This window comes from Malania oleifera, chromosome 4 (assembly GCF_029873635.1).
Source record: "Malania oleifera isolate guangnan ecotype guangnan chromosome 4, ASM2987363v1, whole genome shotgun sequence".
NCBI classification, from domain to species: domain Eukaryota; kingdom Viridiplantae; phylum Streptophyta; class Magnoliopsida; order Santalales; family Ximeniaceae; genus Malania; species Malania oleifera.
In genome coordinates this window covers 10,583,328-10,605,058 of record NC_080420.1, presented here as the reverse complement: position 1 = coordinate 10,605,058, position 21,731 = coordinate 10,583,328, and the positions used below count along the sequence as shown (strand labels likewise).

At 36.2% G+C, this 21,731-nt stretch overlaps 4 protein-coding genes across 6 annotated transcripts in view; 1 reads left to right on the top strand and 3 right to left on the bottom strand.

The window, feature by feature from the left end:
- Positions 1 to 7,322, top strand: part of LOC131153206 (probable UDP-3-O-acylglucosamine N-acyltransferase 2, mitochondrial) — a 69,075-nt gene extending 61,753 nt beyond the window's left edge. Inside the window, exons 5-10 of one of the 3 annotated variants that reach the window (XM_058105359.1) lie at positions 4,509 to 4,573; positions 4,700 to 4,751; positions 4,830 to 4,900; positions 5,014 to 5,080; positions 6,784 to 6,855; positions 7,041 to 7,322. In XM_058105359.1, the coding sequence (XP_057961342.1) occupies positions 4,509 to 4,573; positions 4,700 to 4,751; positions 4,830 to 4,900; positions 5,014 to 5,080; positions 6,784 to 6,855; positions 7,041 to 7,085 (372 nt within the window). In that variant the 3' untranslated portion in view covers positions 7,086 to 7,322. Of the gene's footprint in view, positions 1 to 4,508; positions 4,574 to 4,699; positions 4,752 to 4,829; positions 4,901 to 5,013; positions 5,081 to 6,712; positions 6,856 to 7,040 lie in introns of those variants that run through there. The other 2 variants (XM_058105361.1, XM_058105360.1) reach the window with 2 other exon arrangements.
- Positions 7,323 to 7,770: 448 nt separating this feature from the next.
- On the bottom strand, positions 7,771 to 8,443 carry LOC131154475 (protein NDR1-like). Its single transcript, XM_058107275.1, has one exon. It carries the CDS (start codon positions 8,441 to 8,443, stop codon positions 7,868 to 7,870), a length of 576 nt encoding a protein of 191 aa, XP_057963258.1. The 3' UTR covers positions 7,771 to 7,867.
- A 2,033-nt stretch (positions 8,444 to 10,476) lies between these two features.
- LOC131153427 (protein NDR1-like) lies at positions 10,477 to 11,270 on the bottom strand. Its single transcript, XM_058105718.1, has one exon. The coding sequence runs from the start codon at positions 11,233 to 11,235 to the stop codon at positions 10,633 to 10,635; it is 603 nt and encodes a 200-aa protein (XP_057961701.1). The 5' UTR covers positions 11,236 to 11,270; the 3' UTR covers positions 10,477 to 10,632.
- A 3,630-nt stretch (positions 11,271 to 14,900) lies between these two features.
- LOC131153499 (NDR1/HIN1-like protein 26) lies at positions 14,901 to 15,929 on the bottom strand. Its single transcript, XM_058105840.1, has one exon. It carries the CDS (start codon positions 15,890 to 15,892, stop codon positions 15,230 to 15,232), a length of 663 nt encoding a protein of 220 aa, XP_057961823.1. The 5' UTR covers positions 15,893 to 15,929; the 3' UTR covers positions 14,901 to 15,229.
- Positions 15,930 to 21,731: the final 5,802 nt, after the last annotated feature.

Below are 21,731 nucleotides of genomic sequence, written 5' to 3'. Positions count from 1 at the left end.
CACGCTGAGTTTGGGCGGCTAAACCCCCTTCAAACTTAAAAATGTCCTGTTTTTGAGTATAGTTTACCCCTGTTTGCATAGTTATGGTTTGTAAGATAGAGGGGATTTGTGCAAGTGATTTGTAGGGACCTAAGGTCGATCTAAGGTCTTTGAGCTTATAGTCCTACCATGCAAGAGCAGTGCACTAGTTATTACAGACCTTTGATTATTAGTACAGACACGAATGAATAAATTATAAAATACAGATATAAACAATTTGGTCTTCATTTTCCTTGGAGTCACCATACGCCACCAAGTGATATGATTCTTTTCCATTTAATGCGTAGAGAGATCCTACACACAAACTTAGGGCGTAGATTAGATACACAAATATTTGTCATTATCAAAACGGGTTATGACCTATAAGGTCAATAAGATGTATTGCATTTGTTCATGTTTATGCTCACAATTGGGATAAATTAGAACCTTGTGCCATTAATTGTGTTTTTATTGGTTACTCTCCTACTCCAAAAGGCTACAAATGTTATGATCTTGTTATAAAAAAAGTTGTTCAAAAGCCCTCTCTTCAAAGGGAGAAGCAGAGTGAAGATCAGTTCTTTAATTTCTCTGTTGATGAGTCTGTCCCATATACTGAGTCTTCCATTGCATCATTTCCTTACTTGTCATGTGCAATAGGTCACTTAAACTCAGGGGGAAATGCAGAAAAACAAAATAACAAGAAAATACTTGTTTACTCAAGAAAGCCAAAAACAAAGAACAAGGGGAATCTCATACCTGAGGCACCAAGAGAGTTGGAACCGGTGATAGTTCCGAGCAGCCGTGAGTCCACGCCCAATCTCGATCATGTAATAGATAGTTATGAGCTTTCTTCTGATAAGTCTGTACCTGATGACATCAATTTACTGATTGCAGTCGGAAAACAAACTAGGCCATGTACTCTATATTTCTGGTTAAAATACATGTCTTAAAAAACTCTGTCTACAGGGTATCGTGCTTTTACCTCTAACCTTGATAGGATAAAAATTCCGAAGAATATCCAGGAAGCCCTGGAGATTCTTAAATGGGTGGAAGTTGTCATGAAGGAAATGTGGGCCTTGGAAAAAAATGGAGCTTGGGACGTTATGAATTTTCTGAGAGGAAAGAAGCCAGTAGGTTGCAAATGGGTCTTCACAGTGAAATATAGAGCTGATGGGATAGTTGATCAGTATAAAGTCCGACTTGTTGCAAAAGGGTTTACACAGACCTATGACATTGACTACACAGAGACATTTGCACCAGTGGCAAAATTGAATACAGTTCAGGTCCTTCTATCCTTGGCAGCCAACTTAGATTGGCCACTACAACAACTCGACATTAAGAATGCATTTCTAAATGGCAAATTAGAAGAAAAAGTCTACATGACGATACCACTAGGTTTCAGTAAAAAAGGTGAAGAAAACTGAGTATGTAAACTCAAGAAGTCCCTGTATGGACTCAAGCAATCTCTCAGAGCATGGTTCGACAGATTTGCGGAGGTGATAAAGAACCAAGGATATCGACAGGGGCAATCAGATCACACGATGTTCTTCCAACCATCTGAAAGTGGTAAGAAAACAATTCTGATTGTGTATGTTGATGATATAATCCTAACTAGAGATGATATAATGGAGATAGAAAGATTGAAGAAAGTCCTAGCTGCTATGTTTGAAGTTAAAGACCTGGGACAAATGCGGTACTTCTTGGGAATGGAAGTAGCTAGATCAAAAAAGGGTATCAGTGTCTCTTAGCGAAAATATATTCTTGATTTCCTAAGCGAAACTGGCATGCTTGGATGCAAACCTAGTGAAACCCCAATTGAAGCAGTAAAGAGGGTTGAAGACTACGGAATACCAGTTGAGAAGGAAAGGTATCAGAAATTGGTTGGTAAACTAATCTATCTATCACATACCAGACTCGACATTGTATTTGCGGTAAGTGTGGTAAGCCAACACGTGCATTCACTGAAAAAGACTCATCTAGATGCTGTGTACAAGATCCTCAGATACCTTAAAGGCTCTTCAGGCAAAGGACTCTTCCTCAAGAAATGTGAAAGCAAGGAAGTAGAAATTTTCACAGATGCGGATTGGGCAGGATTAGCAGAAGATAGAAGGTCTACCACCGGATATTGCACTTTTGTATGGGGAAATTTGGTGACTTGGAGGAGTAAAAAATAGAATGTAGTGGCTCAAAGTAGTGTTGAAGCTAAATTCAGAGCAATTGCACAAGGGATATGTGAAGGACTGTGGTTACGGAAACTCTTGGAAGAATTACAGATCTTGGTTAAATTTCCTATCAAACTCTATTGTGACAACAAAGCAGCCATCAGTATTTCTCTCAATCCAGTTCAACATGACAAGATTAAGCATGTAGAAGTGGACCATCACTTTATCAAAGAGAAGGTTGAAGAAGGAACTATCTTTATGACTTATGTACGTACCAAGGAACAAACAGCAGACATTTTTACCAAGGGTTAGCCCGATAGAGCTCTTGATTATTTCATCTGCAAGTTGGATATGATCAATATCTATGAGCCAACTTGAGGGGGAGTGTAGAAATCCTGAGAATCTTGTAAGTAATTTAGGGAGGTATATATGTAGAGGATTGTATATTATTGAGAGAGATTTCTTTAGGAGATTGTTTCCATATTAAGATTTCACAATTGTATTATAAATATTGTGTATTGGCTTGTACAAATCATTCAAGAAATACAGAAATTCTATTCTGTTTTCAGAATACTAGGGTCTTCAAAGGTTGCTCAGCCTACTCACAGTTACTTTAGCGCAAAGTGACCTTTCTTGTTTGCTTTTGGGTGCACTCTCTTGGATATTTTCAGGGATTACCACTGTCTGGCCTCTTTCGAGATTGGAGGGCAGCATTCTGGTAATTGATACTTGCAATGCTTTTTCTGATTTCGTTAGTATGTTATTGATTTTTGTATCTTTTGTTAGCCAGGGAGGACTAGTCCTCCATTATGTAGTCTGCTTCTTAAGTTTTAATAAAATTCTCTTCTATCCCAATAAAAAAAAAATGATCCAACTTTCTTTGGAGTAAAAAGGATTGACACTGCACAAGAACTAATGGTGTGTCTAGCAAAGCCCTTCTCTAGGAGCTCTCCTACCTATATATTTAGTTTAGCACATTCCTTTGGGTCCATCCTATAATTACGAAGGTAAGGAAACTATGAGATTGGACTAGATCATAGCACGTTGAATTTCTCTCATTGGTGGTAACCATGGTCTTAAATTTCCACGAAATTGTCGAATTTCCGTCGAAATTTCCGATTTCCGTCACCCTCGAAATCGAAATGGCAATCGATTTCCGTCTTGCATAATCTCCGTCGAAATCTCAACGAATCATCCGAAATTTATCGAAACCTCGAAATATTAGCGAAATTTGTCGAAATTTTAACTACACAATGAAATTTTGTCAAAATTCAAATGAGAGATTCAAGAGTGAAGTGAAATTTCTCTTTTAAATTTATTTTATTAAAACAAAAGGTTACCACAAGTGCTTTTGAAATTATATGAAAAAATAAACTTATAGTAATATTTTATTTAACCATTCATGTCTAAATTATCAATATTTGTATAATAAATAATATTTAAATGAATTATGAATTTCATTTGCATTAACTGAATCTGTTTAATGTACATTATCTTACAAACATGTTTGATACACATACTATTTTACAACTTTTCTACCCTATACAAAACATAGATGTATTTAATTTGTAATATATTAGTCTTAAAACTTAAATTATTATATTTGTTAACCATTTCTAAAGTTTCACAAAGAATTCCATGCTTTACTACTAGTTTCCGTTATTTTTTCAAATCGAAATTGAAATTGACATCGAAATCGAAATTTCCGTCGAAATTTCTGTTCTTTTGGAGCTTCGAAATTTGAGTCGAAATCGAAATTTAAGACCGTGATGGTAACTGACTAGGAAGCCTATCGGGGTACGAGAGAAATAAACTAATAGTTTCCTTATCTCGGGGAACCCACTTGTGAAATCTGTGATTTCAGAAGAAACCTCTCTTGCTGTGGTCTTTAGCAAGCACTTGCTCTCTAAGCTGTCTCTTCAGAAGTCCTAAGGTCTAGCTGATTGGATACTCAGCGACTGTAGGGTCAGTTTGTTCATAAACTTAGGATCCTTAGGTGCAGGTGTAGTAGGGGTCGAAATGATATTCTTGCCTTTGTACCTCAGTAGAATATGTGTTTTCCCTACAGCTTGACCTCAATTTCTATCAAATCTTTTATAGAATAAGCAGTAGGTACATGACTTGTGTTGCTCAATTTTCGATTGTTTATTGTACATTACTTACGTTGCTCAATTTTGGATTAGTTATTAAGTGTTTTTTTCTTTTTCTTTTTCTTTTTTGCCGCTTCTTCTTCTTCTTCTTCTTCTTCTTCTTCTATTATTATTATTATCATGATGATGATGATGATGATGATGATTATTATTATTATTATTATTATTTTGATTTCAGATGCTGAATGCAATGATAGGGAACCATGTGGAAATAGGTGCAAATACATGCATTGACAGGGGCAGGTGGAATGTGTGTTACCTCAGAATATTTTTCACAAGTTATGGATGTCAATATAATATTTGAAGTAGGTTGCCATAGGAAGCTACCTGAGCAAGATAACTAATTGTATAACTTCCTGCATGATGCAGTTGGAGAGATACGGTTATAGGGGATCACTCAAAGATAGACAATTTAGTTCAGGTGGGTTTCAACCTTTTTTCAATTGCTGGTTAACTCTGTGTTTAAGATTCCTGATGTCCTCTCTCCTCTGTTTTGCAGATAGGTCACAATGTAGTTATTGGGAAGAGTTGCATGCTTTGTGGACAAGTGGGGATTGCAGGTTCAGTGACGTATGTTGCTTGGACTTTTTTGTTCTCTTTAAGTTAGCTGTTCCAACTCTCAATTTGAAGACATAATGAAGCTTGCAAGTTTATGGGGATTACATGGTCTTATTCTCTTTTAGGATGGGAGATTACGTGACTTTGGGGGGAAGAGTAGCAGTTCGTGATCATGTCTCCATTGCATCAAAGGTATTCATGTTATTAATTCACCATGGTTATTGAATGACTGATACTTGCCAAGAAATTAGTTTCTTTGGATTAGAGATGTGTGTAATGGTCTTGGGCCCAACTCTTGTGTGGTATTGTCCACTTTGATCCACTGGCATCACAAGTTTGTCCTATAAAAGGCACCTCACGTAGTTGAAGTCCAAACCATCCTTATAAGACCAAGATCTCCCTAGTACACATCCAATATGGGACTGTGACACGCTCTCCTGTTCTTTGACCTATTGGTCTCACAAGTTTGTCCTCATAGCACTTGCTCTCTAAGCTATCTCTCCAGAAGTCCTAAGGTCCGCTTTGACCAATTGGTCTCACAAGTTTGTCCCATAAAAAGTGTCATACATAGTAGGAGTCCAAACCATCCTTAACCATCCTTATAGATCTAAAGATCTTTCTAGCACACATCCAATGTGGGATCGTGACAGTGTGGAATGGCATGTACAGTAAGAGATGGGGAAGTGGGATGACTGTACAGTGAGTGATGGAATGGCATATATAGTGTGATGTGGAATGGCATGTGCAGTGAGATACGGAAAGCTGCAAGAATAATTATTTAATTTTGGTTCTAAAGTTGTCCTTTTGGCCTACTCGGTACTCCAAATAATGATATTTTTCAGTGATATGGAATGGCATGTACTGAGTGACATTGAAAGCTGCAAGACTAATTATTTAATTTGCACTACATTTTATCTTTGTTTGCATCATTTCCTCTGATCAGGGCAGAGCTACATCCAAGTTTAGGAGGCTCTCAAACTTCGTAAAATGTCCAATTTTCGCCTTATATTGAAAGGCATTTCTTATAAAAGCATGTAACTGGCCCACCCAAATTTCTTTTATATTTTTGTAAAACCATTAAATTTTCAATTACTTATGATTGTCATCCCCATTTTGGCTCCTGCAAATTTGAAAACCTTGTTCTCTACTGTCTCTGATACTGTCTATGTTCTTAATTTTGTATTTCATTTTAGGGTTTTAAAACAGAAGTTCAATTTTATGATATTCAATTTGTTTCACTTGTTTATAATTTCCAGAAAAAACCCATGGGGCATTGTGAATTGCTCAGAAATGAGCAATTTTATTTTATTTCATTGCATTTGATCATGCATAACAATATTTGTATCTACAATAGCTGAAGTCACTTTTTTTTTATTTTATTTCCTTTCATTTGGTGGGGGTCAGGGGGGGGGGGGGGGGGGGGGGGGGGGGGGGGGGGGGGGGGGGGGGGGGGGGGGGGGGCGGGGGGCGACAGGGGTGGGTGGAGAAAGGGAGAAGAGTAGCTTAGAAAATTTGAAACTATCATGAAACAGACTTTCTTAAAATGCCTTGAAAATCAGAATGAAACATTTTCTTTCTCACTTGGATTTCTAGTTTTCACTTTGGTTTATATGAATAATATGCAGATTTTTAGGATATTAAGTTGGTTGCATGCAATTCTATTTTATTAATCGAAGTGTAGATGATATAAAATTCTAAATGACAGCTGCCACATTTCTTTATTGGTTGGAGTGTGTTTTCATCTTCATAAAATGAAATACATCTGATAGAACCATAAATCTTACAACAACTCTCAATCCCGTCTGCATGCTTGTCTTATCAAAGTGCAGAGACTCAATAATCAGATGCATCTGATCTGAAGTTTGGCCGAGTTAACCCCATGTGGGTGATTGCAGGTTCGGCTTGCAGCTAATAGCGGTGTCACCAAGGACATCAAGGAACCTGGTGACTATGGTGGCTTCCCTGCTGTAAGGATTGTATTGTCATATTTATTTTCTAACTTTCATTGATAATAACTAGGTGTCAACACACGATACAATTTTGTATTAACTATTAACAAGGGATTTCATCAGCCTATCAATTTATGTTGTTTGACTGTTGGAGAAAATATCAACTGGATATAAACAAAAAATTTTCCTGGGTTGCCATGCAGGTTCCAATTTGGGAATGGCGAAGACAAGTTGTTACACGCCGTTGAACTTAGAGTTCGATTAACAATTTTCCAATAGTTCAACCTTTGTTGTATGACACTTTTGTAATAGGTATCATTCTCTAGGTCATAAATTCAGGGGCCAATAACTGACCCAGAAAAAAGTGAAATATGATGGGAGAACTTTTTATTGATCTGTAGCCCATGAGGGTGAAAATGTAATATGAATAAAAACTAATTTTTCTTTTAAGAATAACATTTGGGTGGGTCTGTTTGAAGGTGACTCTTACCTTGTGTTTGAGAGCTTGGAGTTTGAGCCTTTGATTTTGATTTGTGGATATTTAGTCAAAACTCAGGTCAAGGATGAAACTGCATTGAGCTTTATGCACATCTTCATGTATTCAAATCCAGGACCTAAAATTGATGCTCTAAATGCATCATGAATTGCTTCTAAAGGCAATTCCATACAGGTGAAATTCTTAGTATCAACAGCCCCATCCTTGGCCTTTCGTCAATCTCCTTGCGCATAAATCTAGGGTGATGGGAGTGCGGAACTGTTGCCTAGGCCACACTATTGTGAAAATATTAAGGCATGTTCTCCAATCTCAAAACATAGACCAATGTTTCATTCAGATAATTATTTTAAAACCATCAGGATGTGATCCATTATTCTAATGTGCAGGACAGATACTTTCTATCCTGCAACCGCATTATTCATGATCAGCATCAGAAGTTGTCAGCATGCTAAATTCTTGCCTTTGAGGATGAAATAAATAGGTATGTACAAGTGAAAAAAACCTGGATAATATATTTGCAGTTGTTTCTATAAATCATGTCACCCTTGTTCTCCATTTCTTGGAATGTTTACCTAACTTCTTCTTCCCTGAAATTTTCCCATCTGGGCCAATTGGCAGAGGAGCTTGCACATTCACCTCATGATGCTTGCTCTTATGACCCAACATTCGGTATCGAAATTTAGTCACCAAACCCACCTTCAGTTCTGCCGTTGCATTTGATACTGCATTCAGAAGAGCTTTCCAAACCCTTGGGTTCGTATTAAAGCCGTCAACATGGTGGTGGGTGCTACCTTTTCCCTGATGGAAAGAAGGTATGGTTCTCTCACCCACAGTATCCTGTCCAAATAGAAATGTCAAAATAATGTCATCATAGTAAATGCTGGCATCTTTGTTTGGATTTTCAATGTCAAGGCTATATGAGATGATGCTATTTTGGTTTCCTTGATCGATCACAGACACAATGGTGGTATTTGATGTTGGGATGGTGAAGTCGACGACGGTATAAGTGGGGTTTTTTGGACGCATTATGAACCAAAGAAGGAAGGCAAGGATGCCCAAGAGGGCTAGAACTTGGAGAAGCCATAGATGGAAGCTTTTCAATTCACACATTGTTTGTGCATCAGGAAGTTGGAGATGGTGGGGTTTCAGAGCGAAGTTGGTTTGGAGGTTGGAGTAAAAAGAAATGGCAAGTTTACTTTGAGTTGAAGGAGGGGAGCTACAGAGAACATGATTGGTGTTGCTTTTGTAAAGTTTTTGATGAGGAAGGATCAAGATTTATGCTTTTCTTCTTGAGGGGGTACCTTAAAACGCTTTGTTTTTACTTGTGGGTTCTGAGGTGTCGTAAGATGCAAGATGGCATGTGCAATAAGCTACGCAGAAGGGGAAGCACCTTCCTTGTAGCTGCAGGTGTGTGTGGGGTCGTTAAGAACTTCTTAAATGGTTGGGATTTGGGAGTTGGAAAGGGCCGCTAAAGCCTGAAATCCCAATGCCAAATGCTATGAAAGTGCACCAGCTAGTGAGACGCTTCAACTTGCTTAGAAAGCTCAAAAGAAGACTCGCTTTTTATTTCCATCCTAAGAATCTAAGTTGATAAGCTTTTATGTTGTGTTTGGTTGGCTGTCTTAGGTATGGACTGGAATATCAAAGATGAAAGGAGAATATAAAAAAATCAAGCAAATTTGTTACATGAAAATTCTTACTTTCCAAACGTATAGTTGTTTGATTACCTGCTCCATTTAATATTAATTCAAAGGTTATCTTATTGTTTTTTTAGTCCAGAATTATAAGTCTGGATATGTAAGTATGCTTACTAAATTGTTGTTTGATTGCCTGCTCCATATATTAGTAATTCAACTGTTATCTAATTATTTTTCAAGTCTAGAATTCAAAGTCTAGATATATAATTATTAAATTTCAGGGAAAGAATTTCTTAAGATAAAATAAGATATAATAGAATAAAATGGACAAGTTCAATGAACTTGTGGTTAAGGGTTCATGTTTGACAATAAAATGAAAAAAAAAAAGTCATTGGTTTCAAAGGGTTTTAATTTTTATGTTGAGTGGTTCTTTTAAAAGAGAAAGTAAGAAATGAATATAAACACAATAATTTAGGCAAAGCACCGGTTGAAAACAAGACGAGGGAGAGACGACTTAAATGGTTTGGGTATTTAAAATGCAAACCTAGTTGAACACCTATGAGGAGAAGTGAGTTAGTTATGATTTTTGACATGAAAAAGGGTAGGGGTAGGTTTAAAATAATTTGGAACGAGGTACTGAGGAATGATTTAATAACTCTTAATCTTATAGAGGAAATGACTCTGGATAAGATGAATTGGCGGAAAATGATTCATGTAGTCAATCCTACCTAGTGGGACTTGAGGTTTGTTATTGTCGTCGTCGTTGGTTTTTCTAACATCATTATATCTTTAATCATTGCATTATGCATTCTTAATTATGCTAGAAATGGTTTGAGAATGGAAAAGAATGTCAAAAATTTTACTTATTCATCATATTTTCTCATGTCATTCCACTCACAGTTCATTCCATTAAAATGCAGTTTAGTTGCTTTGACATGGAATGATTTTAAGTATAAAATTACTAAATGAAATAATATTCTTAAAAATCATTTGAAAAATGTTGTCATAAAATGATTTTTTAGGTTTAAAATTAATTTTTAGCTCTCAAAGCGCATAAAAAAACCTTGACAAAAATGTTCCAAGAAATGATGTGCAAGAATTATGATGCACCCTCAAGATCTGGTCAATCGTTCCAAGGCATGGGCAGGGGAAGGCCTGTTCTGCAATGGTTTGATTCATTGTCCCACATTGTTGGATAGTTTGACAATGGTGTTAGCGTAGGAGGGGTCTTCGGGAGGTAGAGTGAGTTAGCCTGAGGACATGGTAAGTGGCAGAGCAGAAAATGTTACTTTCTGTTGAAGGATTTTAATTATACAGAATGTGATTGCCGATACTTTTTGTAAAGTTTTTGAGGGTTGCTTTGGTTTGTTCTTTTTTGCTTCTCTTTCTGTCCCTTTTTTGTGATGACTGGTTTTCTTTTTATGCGAATTTTTACCGTATAACTATAAGTTACCAGCCAAAGTTAGCCATTAATTAGACATATAGTTTACTTGTTATTTCATTCTAGGCACAAATTGTATCATATCTAACATATCCTCCTTGTATAATGACAAAGTAATTTCAGATAGACAACGAAAGCAAAGTATGTTTGCACAAATGAACTCTATTCTAAAAATAACAAAACCATGCAACAAAATTTGCATCCCAACCGCCAAGCAAATCTCAATTCCCATATCTTCTCAGCTTGAGTGTTTTATGCAGCTTTACATTTTTCTCCCCTACAATCCTCCTGTGAAAATCTATACGTGCATACCCTCCAACATCAATCTCGTAATGCTTCGACTTCAATCCAAATATTCGATACCTAACTGCAGTATGCAAATCTATCTTCAGCCCTGTAGTCCCTGCACCCGTGACTCCTCTCAAGAACTGCTGGTTAATGGGCACTTCCAGTTTGAGCGAAGTAGCCTTCTTGCGACCTTGGTAGAAGCCGGGGACGGATACTGTCCAAATTCTGGTACCATTACTGTCACCTAAGATCACGGAGATGTCATCGAAATTTATGCCGATTCCTTTGTTGGGGTTTGAGACTGTGAGGTTGAAGATGAGGGAAGTGTTTCTGATGATTTCATGCCGATGGAATGTAGAATAGTTACGGGCCTCATGGCCATCCAAGGCAGGAACGTGGAGATCAGTGATGGTGCAAATGGGACTCTTTGGGATTAGACTTAACCATGCTACCGCAGAAGCCAAGCCCAACAAGATAAAACCTTGGAAGACCCAAAAATAAATTGATGGAACTTTGGAGATTCCAGAGAAGACCATCTTTGGGGAGATGGAGGTGGAGCTGTTTTGGGCACGGACTGAATTGTTAACAGATTCATCTGCAGTGTTATAGAGCTATTGCATACTTAGATTGTCTGTAAAGAGTACATTATGCATGTGGCTGCTTTACTTTTCATTTGGGGGCTTTACTTTTCATAGTGGGTCTTTGGTCGGAAATGCAACTTTCCCATGCATGCAGTTTCTTTCGGCCTGGCAAAGCAAATCTTTACAGATTCTTCTTTTATTCAAAGAACAGGTTATAAGTGCAACAATATGTAACACTTCAAAATTTGCTAAGGCTTGCTGGCATGGATTTCAGACATTATATTTAAATTGAGGTGAACATAGATAAAATTCAATGCAGGTTTGTATTAAATTATTATGATAGACGAAATTTGTAAATATTATATTTGGCAGCATGAATTTCGGATATTGGATTTGAACTTAAGTGATTATAGACAAAATTCAATGCAGTTTTATATAAATTATCATAATGGACCAAATTTGCAGACGCTACACTTGACAATATGGACTTCAGACAATAGATTTGAATTTAAATGAATTTAGACAAAATTCAATTAGGTGAAATTTGCAAATGTTGCATTTGGTAGCATGAATTTCGATCATTGACTTGAATTTAGGTGAATATGAACAAAATTCAATGCAGTTTTGTATTATATTATTATGATGGACCTGCCCCAAATGAATGTTTCATCATAGATCTCTTATTTAAACTCTCATTGAAGAGATGAGTTACTTATTTTCTTATATCTTAGTCATTGAATTCATGCTTCACAATAATCTCGCATTCAATAAAAGATTTGTTTGTAATAAATTGAGAGCCTATTCTCTCATTAAAGAGGAGAGTTCTCTCTCTCTCTCTCTCTCTCTCTCTCTCTCTCTCTCTCTCTCTCTCTCTCTCTCTCTCTCTCTCTCTCCTCTCTCTCTCTCTCTCTCTCTCTCTCTCTCTCTCTGTGGGTATTGAAAGAAAGAAAATTAAAGAGTTGACCTCAAAGTGAATTCTTTTGCATCCCCGATTTAAGGGAGAATTAATTGATTGCCTTAACTTGAGAGGGAGTCATTTTTAGTATATACATGTGTCTTTCTGGGTCCTTGTGAAGTTTTTGGAGAGCATAACATTTTATCTCTTCCCAATAGTGAAATTCTCTTGTCAACTTTGCCTATTAATTTATACTACAAACTACATAAATTTTGTGTCTATTTTCTTAGGCTTCTCTTTTATTATTCATCGACTTACTCAATAGTCATACTTATTGATCCTCACAAACATTTTATCCAGATCCACAAAAATTCATATGTAAGGTCTCTCCCAAACATAGAAAAAACGCAAATTGTCCAAGTAACTCTCGGGCACCCAGTGAAATTGTTGTGAAATGAACAAACACATAGCAAATTTAAAAAAAAAAAAAAAAAAAAAAAACTGAAGGAAAGAAGAATACGTTGTGTTGAGGTCTATGAAACTTTTGGAAAATTTTCAATTTATGCAATTTTAATCCTTTGTTTTAATATACATAAAGCTCTTATGCAAAAGCCTCAAAATATACAAACACACTAATATAATGATGCTACATACAAAACCTCCGACATATTTACAAACTTTAACACCATGTGTGCAACTTGAGAAACATAGAGAAAAGAAAGGAAAACGCAAAAGAATTTATTTTTTTTCATATTTGGTTATCAAAAAAAGTGAAAAATAAAATAACATAATATAAGACAAAAGACACTAACCTTTCCTGAGGGCTGACAAAAAGACAATGACCTTTCTTGAAATTTCAAAAATATCAGAGATCTCTTCTAAGATTTTAAAAATTCCAAGGACTTCTCCTGTGGTTTGTAAAAAGAACAAACTTCTTATTGTATTTTTTAAAAAAATAAGTTTCTTAAAGAGAGGTTTCTGCTTTTAGGCAAATCTTAGGGAAAGTTTGTGACATTTTTGAAATCTCATGAAAAGTTTATGCCATTTTTAAGACATCAAAGGAAGTCTCTGTCTTTTTAACAAATCTCGAGAAGGTGAGTGTCAAAAATATAATAAATGAATAAACAAATACATTTTGATTTTACACATTATTAGAGTTTGATTTTTTCTTAAATTTTAATCATTAAAATTAACTTTTATTTTTAATAATATTTAATATAAAGAGCAAATATCATTAATTTTTTTTTTATTTTTCTTTTATTTCCTTTTTCCAACCAAAATTCATCCAAGTAGAATATAATTTAATCACATTAATATGAGTCACGACTAGACAAGGGTATACTTAGATTTAATCACGATGGAAATTAAATTGCTCTCAAAAGCTTGCGCTTTCCATTAAACTATCCTACCAAATAGCGCATTGGTAACTCTTGATGACATGCATCACCCTGCTGCAAATTTTTTTTTTTTTTTAAAACATAATAAATAAAAATAATAAAGCAATGCCACATGTCGCCACCACTGGTGGACACATGGCAATTCTTCCCAACCGGGTCAAATTACGGTTCAAGTCTGTTGAACCAATCTGGCTCTTTTGAACCGCGGTTTAGTTTGCTTAATTTGAACTTGATTTTTAAATTTTAAAAATTTAAAAATAGTAAAAATTTTAGAAGATCAGAAAAAAATAAATTAAAAAAATTGAGTTTTTTTTTACTCAAATAAAAAAAAATAAAAAAATAAAAAAATCAAAAATGAAGGAAAAAGTTTTTAAAAATCCCAAAAAATACATAAAAATGTTGGAAAAATTTTAGAAAATTCTAAAAAAATTTGGAAAGAATTGGAAATGTTTTAAATAATCTTTTTTTTTAATCAAATTTGATGAATTTATTATCTGTATATTCTATTTTTATGTGTGGGCTTCCCAATGATTTAGTAAATGGTAAAAAGGTATTTTAGACCTCACCTATACTAGTTATAAGAGGGGTTTATCTAAAAAAATCCCCTTCTTTTAGGCCTTATTCGACATTTCTAAATTGTATCATATTTCAAATTTTATTTTATTTTTTAAGGAGTTAACTATAGACCATTAAATTTAGTTTAAGGATATTTCATGATTAATTAAGTATCGTTTGTAGAACGAGTGTGTAGGGGTGTTAGTACCTTCCTTTCACATAATTAAACTTCTGATCACAATTTTGGTAAATACAGATCGAAACTACTAGTTCCTTGGATTATGATTAGTTTAAAGAGCAATCAACGAGTAATAATTAGGTGAACTAACCACACCTAAGTAACAATTAGCCGCGACTTCATCAAACTTTTAATATTATTATTTCTCGTCATTACGGACCCTTCTCCGAAACGTTACGACACTACACATGCACTACGATACTTCATCCCTAAAATTTATACTATTTAGAAAATACGGAAGCAATGGAAACATTTTTAAAATATTTTTAAATTAAAATTACTTCATCAATCTTACATTTTCTTTTAGCAAAGATGAGAAAGATAAGAAGTTATGAAGATGTTTTAGGAATTTAAAAAATTAAAATTAATCTGTAAAAATAATTAGGTATATATGCTTTTGAAAATATTATTATTAAATGATAGTTTGTCAATGGGAAAGAGAGTTTTTATTTTTTTGGAAAATGCAGAAAAAATGAATAAAAATGTAATGACAATTTTACTCTTCTATTGATAAAGATCACAAAAGTATCAAAGTTTAAATTTAAAAAATTAAATTATATTCAATCAATCAAGAAATTAAAATCGTACAACAAGTGAAGAAATTAAATTATAAACAATGGAAACAGTCAAACTTAAAAATTATCAAGGACTAATTATTTTGGACAAATAATCTTATTAGATGGCGTAACTAAATTTGCCATCTCACAAAACAAATTCCAGTCACTATGATTGGGTTCATGAATTTAGAATTTGAATTTATATAAATTTAAATAAAATTATATCAAATTTTATAAAAAATTTATATAAATTCAAAATTTAAAAGGGATTAGCCAATAAGCAAAACCAAGCAGCACAAAATTAATATCAAGTAAAATAGAGGGGGCATCTTTTGTCCTTCGAAGTAGCCAAGATGAGCCCGTTGGGGCCCACCGCCGCGTCACAATTAGCATGCATCCGATGGCGCCGGGTGGTCCACCTGGATATCCGAAATCGGATGGTCGACGATATCTCAAGCCGAAACACCACGGTCCCTTTTGCCCGATCGCTCTGAAACTCAGTCCACCGTTGACTGTTCACGTTCAACGTCGCCCCGCTCAACTCTCCGGTCACCACCGTCGTGTTCTTCGACTCCTGATAGAACGGAAAAAGCAACGGCGTCGACCCGACCCCTTGGTCCTTGTAGTAAACCGACCCGTCCATGGCGTCGTAGTAAACCCCGATATCTTGGTTCGCGTTCCGGGCTGTCACGTTGAACGTGATCTCGGCGTTCTCGAACCCATTTTGCTGACCCAGACCGGGAACCGAAAACTCGTGGATGTGGAATCTGGGGCGGTGCGGGCGCAAGCTCAGCCACAGGATGAATGTGATGATGCCTAGCAAGAGAAGAAGGCCTAGGAAGATGGTGCATACCCACTTGGATAGTCGGGTGGTGAGGCTTTCGTGGACCCGGTGGGCGTAGTAGCGGGCGCTGTGGTGGCGCTTAATGGGTCGGGTTCGCGGAGTGATCGGATCTTCGTGGGAATGCATTTTCCGACGAGAAATGCTGGAGGGTTTTTGGCAAGCCTGTGTGTGGACTGTGGACGTGGACAATGGCTTTATTGGGTAATGGAGTTTGTGGGGTGGGAGGAGAAGGAGGCAAGGGATCTGAGGGGTAAGAGGAATGTTGGGTCTTTTAGTGTGGAGAGAGAAAGGAATATAATGAAGATAGGTATGCTGCTTTGATGAGGAGAGGCAAATGATGCCCTAGGAAACATGTGAAGGAAAGTTCATGCAAAGTGTTCTCCTTATGTACAATTTTAAGGAAAAAAGAAATAAAGATTTGAATGAAAATGAAAATTCAATTAGGCTAAGATGCGAAAATACTTCCTTTTTAAAAAGTTTCAAGCCTAGACGTGAAGGGAGGGGGGGAGGTTCATGTCTCTAATGCTAGACGTTATTTGTGGCTCTTATACTTCTGTTTTGATAAGAAAAGAAGGAAGGAGGAAAAACATGAAGGGGACAGCGTAGCAGGATTTGTTGACAAGGAGCCTATGCTCGTCGACGAGTGAACAGTAGAGGTTCGTTGACGAAGGCTCTGAAGCTTGTCGACGAATAATTACCGAGAGTAGAAAATTTTTAGACTTCTGGTATCGTTGACGAGAGCCTTGTATTCGTTGACGAAGGTTCGTCTTGGTCTTGTCGACGAGGCCCTGTATTCGTCGACGAGAGGCGCTTGGGGTGCAGTAGTTTTTCTGAATTTTGAATTTTTGAATGTTGGGTGGTTGAGCAAACGGGGGAAAACCTCCGAGCAACTTCTATGTATGTCATTTGAGCATATTTTGAGAGTGACGATGATCATTAGAGATGTGTATTGTGTACATTTTGATTTCCTTAGTGAAATTTGGGTGTCATTGCTTTCGTGGATGTAAGCTTTGCCGAACCATGTAAATCTTTGTGTTGATCTTGTTCTGGTTGTGTGTGTTATTTACATTTACTTGTTGTTATTTATTCCACTGCGTATCTTCATTATACTATCCATATCACAACAAATTAGTGTCAGAGAGTAGTTGTTATGGCATCGAGATCGTCTTCTGCAAGATTTGATGTTGTCAAATTTGATGGAACCGAAAACTTTGATTTATGGCAGAGGAGAGTGAAGGATATTCTAATACAACAAGGAATGACTAAAGCATTGCTTGATACTCAATCGAAAGGAATGAATGAGACAACATGGGTAGATTTGCAAGCAAAGGCAGCGTCGACAATACGCTTGTGTTTGGCCAATGAAGTTTTCTATCGGGTGATGGAGGAGGATTCTCTAGCGACTATCTAGCGAAATTTAGAAAGTCGGTATATGTCTAAATCCCTCAATAACAAACTTTTTCTTAAGTAGCATTTATATTAGTTTAAGATGGTAGAAGGATCTAATCTAGATCAACACATCAATGCGTTTAACCAAATCATAAGTGATCTTATTAGAGTTGATGTGAAGTTTGATGAGGATGATAAGGTTTTGATGCTGTTAAATTCTTTGCCCTCGACTCATACCTACGAAAATCTTGTGACCACTCTTACATGGGAAAAAGAAACACTTGATTTGGAAGAAGTAATAAGTGTTTTGTTAAATTTTCATCAAAGGTTGAAAATATGTGATGAAGGAGAAGGACTTGTGCTAAAGGGTAGTAATGAGTGAGGCAAAGGAAATTTAAAAAATGGGTCTAATCCGAAATCCTAGAATCAATCCAAGAAGAAGAAGGAAATTTGGTGTTATAAATGCGGTAAAAAGGGGTATGTGAAATCGAAGTTTCCTAATTGGAAGAAAGGAAATGCTAATAAGCATGAGGGGATTTCTAAATCTTTTAATGTTGTTCAAGAAGAGGATTCAATGGATGGTGATGTTCTATCAATTTCAGCGGAGTCGGATAATTTAACGGATTCTTGGATACTTGATTTGGCATGTTCTTATCACATGACTCCAAATAAGGAGTGGTTCAGCACTTACAGGTTAGTAAATTCTAGATCAATTCTTATGAGTAATGATGCTTCTTGCAAGATCGTTGGCATAGGAAATGTAAAGATAAAGATGTTTGATGGTGTTGTAAGAACATTGTGTAATGTAAGATGATTACGCGCCAAAACTGCATAATTGAGCACTTTAACCCGAACTTTACGGCTTATATTTTTAATTAAATATCCAATTACGTCCAATATTTTAATATAGTGCCAAATTTATCATTCTTGATTTTTATTGTACAATTTATGAAATTTTGGTAATTTTTTATCGCAGGAAAATTCTTAGGAATCAAAACTGGCACCTGTTCGTAATTTATACATAACTTTTCTGTCCAAGTTCCGATCGAGACAATTCAAATTTCTAGAGAAATAAGAAAGGATTATCTACAACTTCTGTGTTTTGAGTTTTGCAAGAAATGAGCTCTAGGAGGGTCAAAATGGACCATGTTCGTAGAGATTAAAAATGAAAGAAAATGAAAAAAAAAAAAATATATTATAAGGACACTTGATGTGACCCGGCCATGCATGGCCGGGTCGGGTTGGATAGCCGGTTCTAGCTTTCCCCTTCTTTCCCTTCTATTTATTAATTTTTTTCTTCTTCTCTTTGCTGGTTCAGTGGTGCCCTGCGCAAACCCCTTCCCTTTTCCTTTCCTTCTTCCCTTTTCTTTTCTATTTTCTATTTTTTTTCCCTGTTTTCTCTTGGCTCTCAAGACGACTCTTTTTTTTTTTTTTCCTGTCTCTGTTTTTCTCTCCTTCTGGCGACTCCCTCTTAATCTCCCTCTCTTACTCTCTTAGCTTCTCAGTTCTTCCCCTGTTCTCCCTCTTCCTCTCGACTGGCCACCACCAGAACAACTCGCACACGGCCATACCAGCAGCCATCTGCTGTTCCACCCCAACCCGCTGCACCAACCACAGCTGTAACCTGACCACTTCTAGCAACCATCTTCCGAAGCTCTAGCGTGCAGAACAGCCACCACACGAGCCAGTGAGCATCCTCCAGCCACCGTTCGAAGCAGCATGCAACAGCCCCAGATCAACCTCCTCTGTTACAGCCACCTTCTGGAACCCAAGCAGCACCAGAAGCTCCGACTCCCCCAAACACAACCAGCAAGGGCACGACTCTGTTTCTCCTCCTTCTCTATCTTTCTCTCTCTTTGCTTTTCTTTTCTTTCTTCTTTTATTATTAAGTTGGTTATGATTATTGTTTTTATTTATTGAAGTTAATTGAAAAAAGTTGATTTTGAATGTTATTGTATTTCAATTATTTATTTGAATTCTCAAGTAATTTTAGCAGTGAATTTTATTTGTATTAATTTAATTATTTTTATTCGTAATTTTGTTATAGGTTCGATTTCTTATTGTCTGCGTATGTGTTTGATTGAGTTTCCATTCATGCATGTTTTAGTTATGTGTTTAAAGTTACCGTTTTTAGTTAACGCATGTTTCGATACTTGCCTTATTAGACATAGGGTTTCCATTGTTTTTGCTATTGCAAGCATGAGTGGCTAAGTTCGGTAATTCGGGTTGTGGGTCGATGTCGTTTGCGTTCCATGGTTTATTAGTTATCCTATGATATTATTGATAAACTTTTATTTGGTTAAAATTGAAAATTGAAGGCATCGTTGATAAATCGCTGGCTCTTATTTCTTGTTTTGTTGTTGGCATTAGGCGTATCAAAACCTTGATTTAATCTAGGATTTTCATCAACCAATTTTTACATGACAATCGGTTGATGCTTAATAAGAGTTTTTATTTTCTTCCGTTTGGATGTGGCCAATTTACTCGAGCTTTAGTAATAAAATTTCATCTTATTAATGCCTTGATTGGATTAACAAGAAGAGGAGTAAGTCTTAGGAAATTAGTAAATGGTGGAAGCAAACAGACGTTGAACCTGAAACTCGAGTGTTTGGTAAAATTGTTTCAGTTAATCTGTTTAGTTTTGTTCACGTTATTAGATTTACATTCTTGAAAAATTGATAAAATTTCAATCTCATTTTGATAGTTTACACAAGATCCTCTCATTTTGTTTCCTCTTTTCAAAATCATAAAAGACCAAAAAGACTTTCAAACCACATTTTGCAGCAACAAGATTTCACTAAACTTTCATAAATACTTTGATACTTAGTGGTCCCTGTGGAATTTGATCTTGGACTTATCCTTGATACAACTTGACACTTATGCACTTGGAAGCATAAATCAGAACGAGTCATTAGACATATACCTGAGTTGAGAAAGAGTCTAATATCTCTAGGTACTTTGGATTGTAATGACTTTAATTACAAGTCCAAAGGTGAAGTCTTAACGGTATGAAATGGTAATTTGATTGTGATGAAAGGGCAAAAACTGGATGGGAATATTTATACGTTGCAGGGAACTACTGTTGTAGGTGGAGTTGCAGTCGTGGATGCTAAATCATATGAGATCATCTTGTGGCATATGCGTCTTGGGCATATGGGAGAACATGACATGAAAAAACCACACAAAGGAAAATTGTTGAAAGGTTTAAAATCATTTCAGTTGGAATTCTGCAGATTTTGTGTTTTTGGAAAACAGAACAGTGCAAAATTTAGTTCAACTACTCACAAGATGAAAAAAATTCTTGACTATGTGCGTTCATACGTTTGGGGCCCAGTTAGAGTTGCATCAAAGCGTGGACATGTGTACTATGTGAGTTTCATTGATGATTACTCATGGAAGGTTTGGGTTTACTTCATGCCTCACAAATCTAGTATGTTTGCCAAGTTTAAGATTCGGAAGGCTGAAGTGGAAAACCTAATATTTAAGGTCGGATAATGGGATTGAGTACGTTGATTCTCTGTTAGAATTGGTGTATTCCCAAGAGGAGGGTCAATTGGAATTTAAAACTTTTTCTCCTAGGTTAATCTATCCAACAACAGTATATACACAACCTAGGGTCAGTCTATTCAATTTCCAAATGCGTAGATATATATAATGTGGAAATTAAGTCATACGCATCATTCACCCATAAGATACATGTGCGGTAAATATAAAGTGCGGAAATGTAAATGAACACACGATATGTTATCAGGGTTCGGCCAACTGTGCCTACGTCCCCGCCTCTAGTTCGCAAGCCGGAGGATTCCACTAATAGCTCACTTAAGGGTGGAGCGGCACCGTTTACAATCAGGTCAAATTAACACAGGGCTGACCTCAACCTTAACCAGGTCAATTAGCGAGGTTGACCTCAACCTGCACGCCTTAACAGGACGACGCACCTAACTTTCCTAACCTGGTCTAAGTCAATCCGAGACTATTCTAGGGGTAGTCTCCCTCTTTAGGCCCGTTCCTGGAAATACAACGGTATTTAAAATACAATCAAATGGTACAATGAATAAGCTTTCGTGTAAAGAAGATATGTACCCAAATGCGAGCAATAACATACACCACAATATGAAATAAGGTGTAAGCTCAATGTCATCTAAATGGTTCAACTCTCAAAGTATTTTCCTATCAGTCTAATACGTACATGAGAGTGTCAAACAAACAATCTTTGTATCACAAGCTATTCAAAAAATAAGTTCACACAAAGATGTCATGTCTCCAGTATTTCAATCAGTAAGATATCTCAAGCATGTGAGTATTAAATGAGGTATAAGCTCGGTTTGCAAAAGATGCGTAATCTTTGTATTCAGCAAATAATATATGAGTGAAAGAATATTGCAACAAAGACCACTATCTTATAAAAAAATATCTCTTCAAATGTATTTATCAATATAAAGCACACTAGATATTTGAAGATGATTTTGAAAAGCTTTTGCAAACAAAATACTATACGATCTTCTCAGGATATTGCAATGAAAGTGCAAGCTTAGAAGATCTAACAAGGTCTTCTTAGGATAGACTTATCAACAAA

Excerpts from the sequence above, each read along its gene's own strand:
- LOC131154475 (XM_058107275.1), bottom strand. The coding sequence starts at position 8,443 with ATGTGTGAATTGAAAAGCTTCCATCTATGGCTTCTCCAAGTTCTAGCC.
- LOC131153427 (XM_058105718.1), bottom strand. The coding sequence starts at position 11,235 with ATGGTCTTCTCTGGAATCTCCAAAGTTCCATCAATTTATTTTTGGGTC.
- LOC131153499 (XM_058105840.1), bottom strand. The coding sequence starts at position 15,892 with ATGCATTCCCACGAAGATCCGATCACTCCGCGAACCCGACCCATTAAG.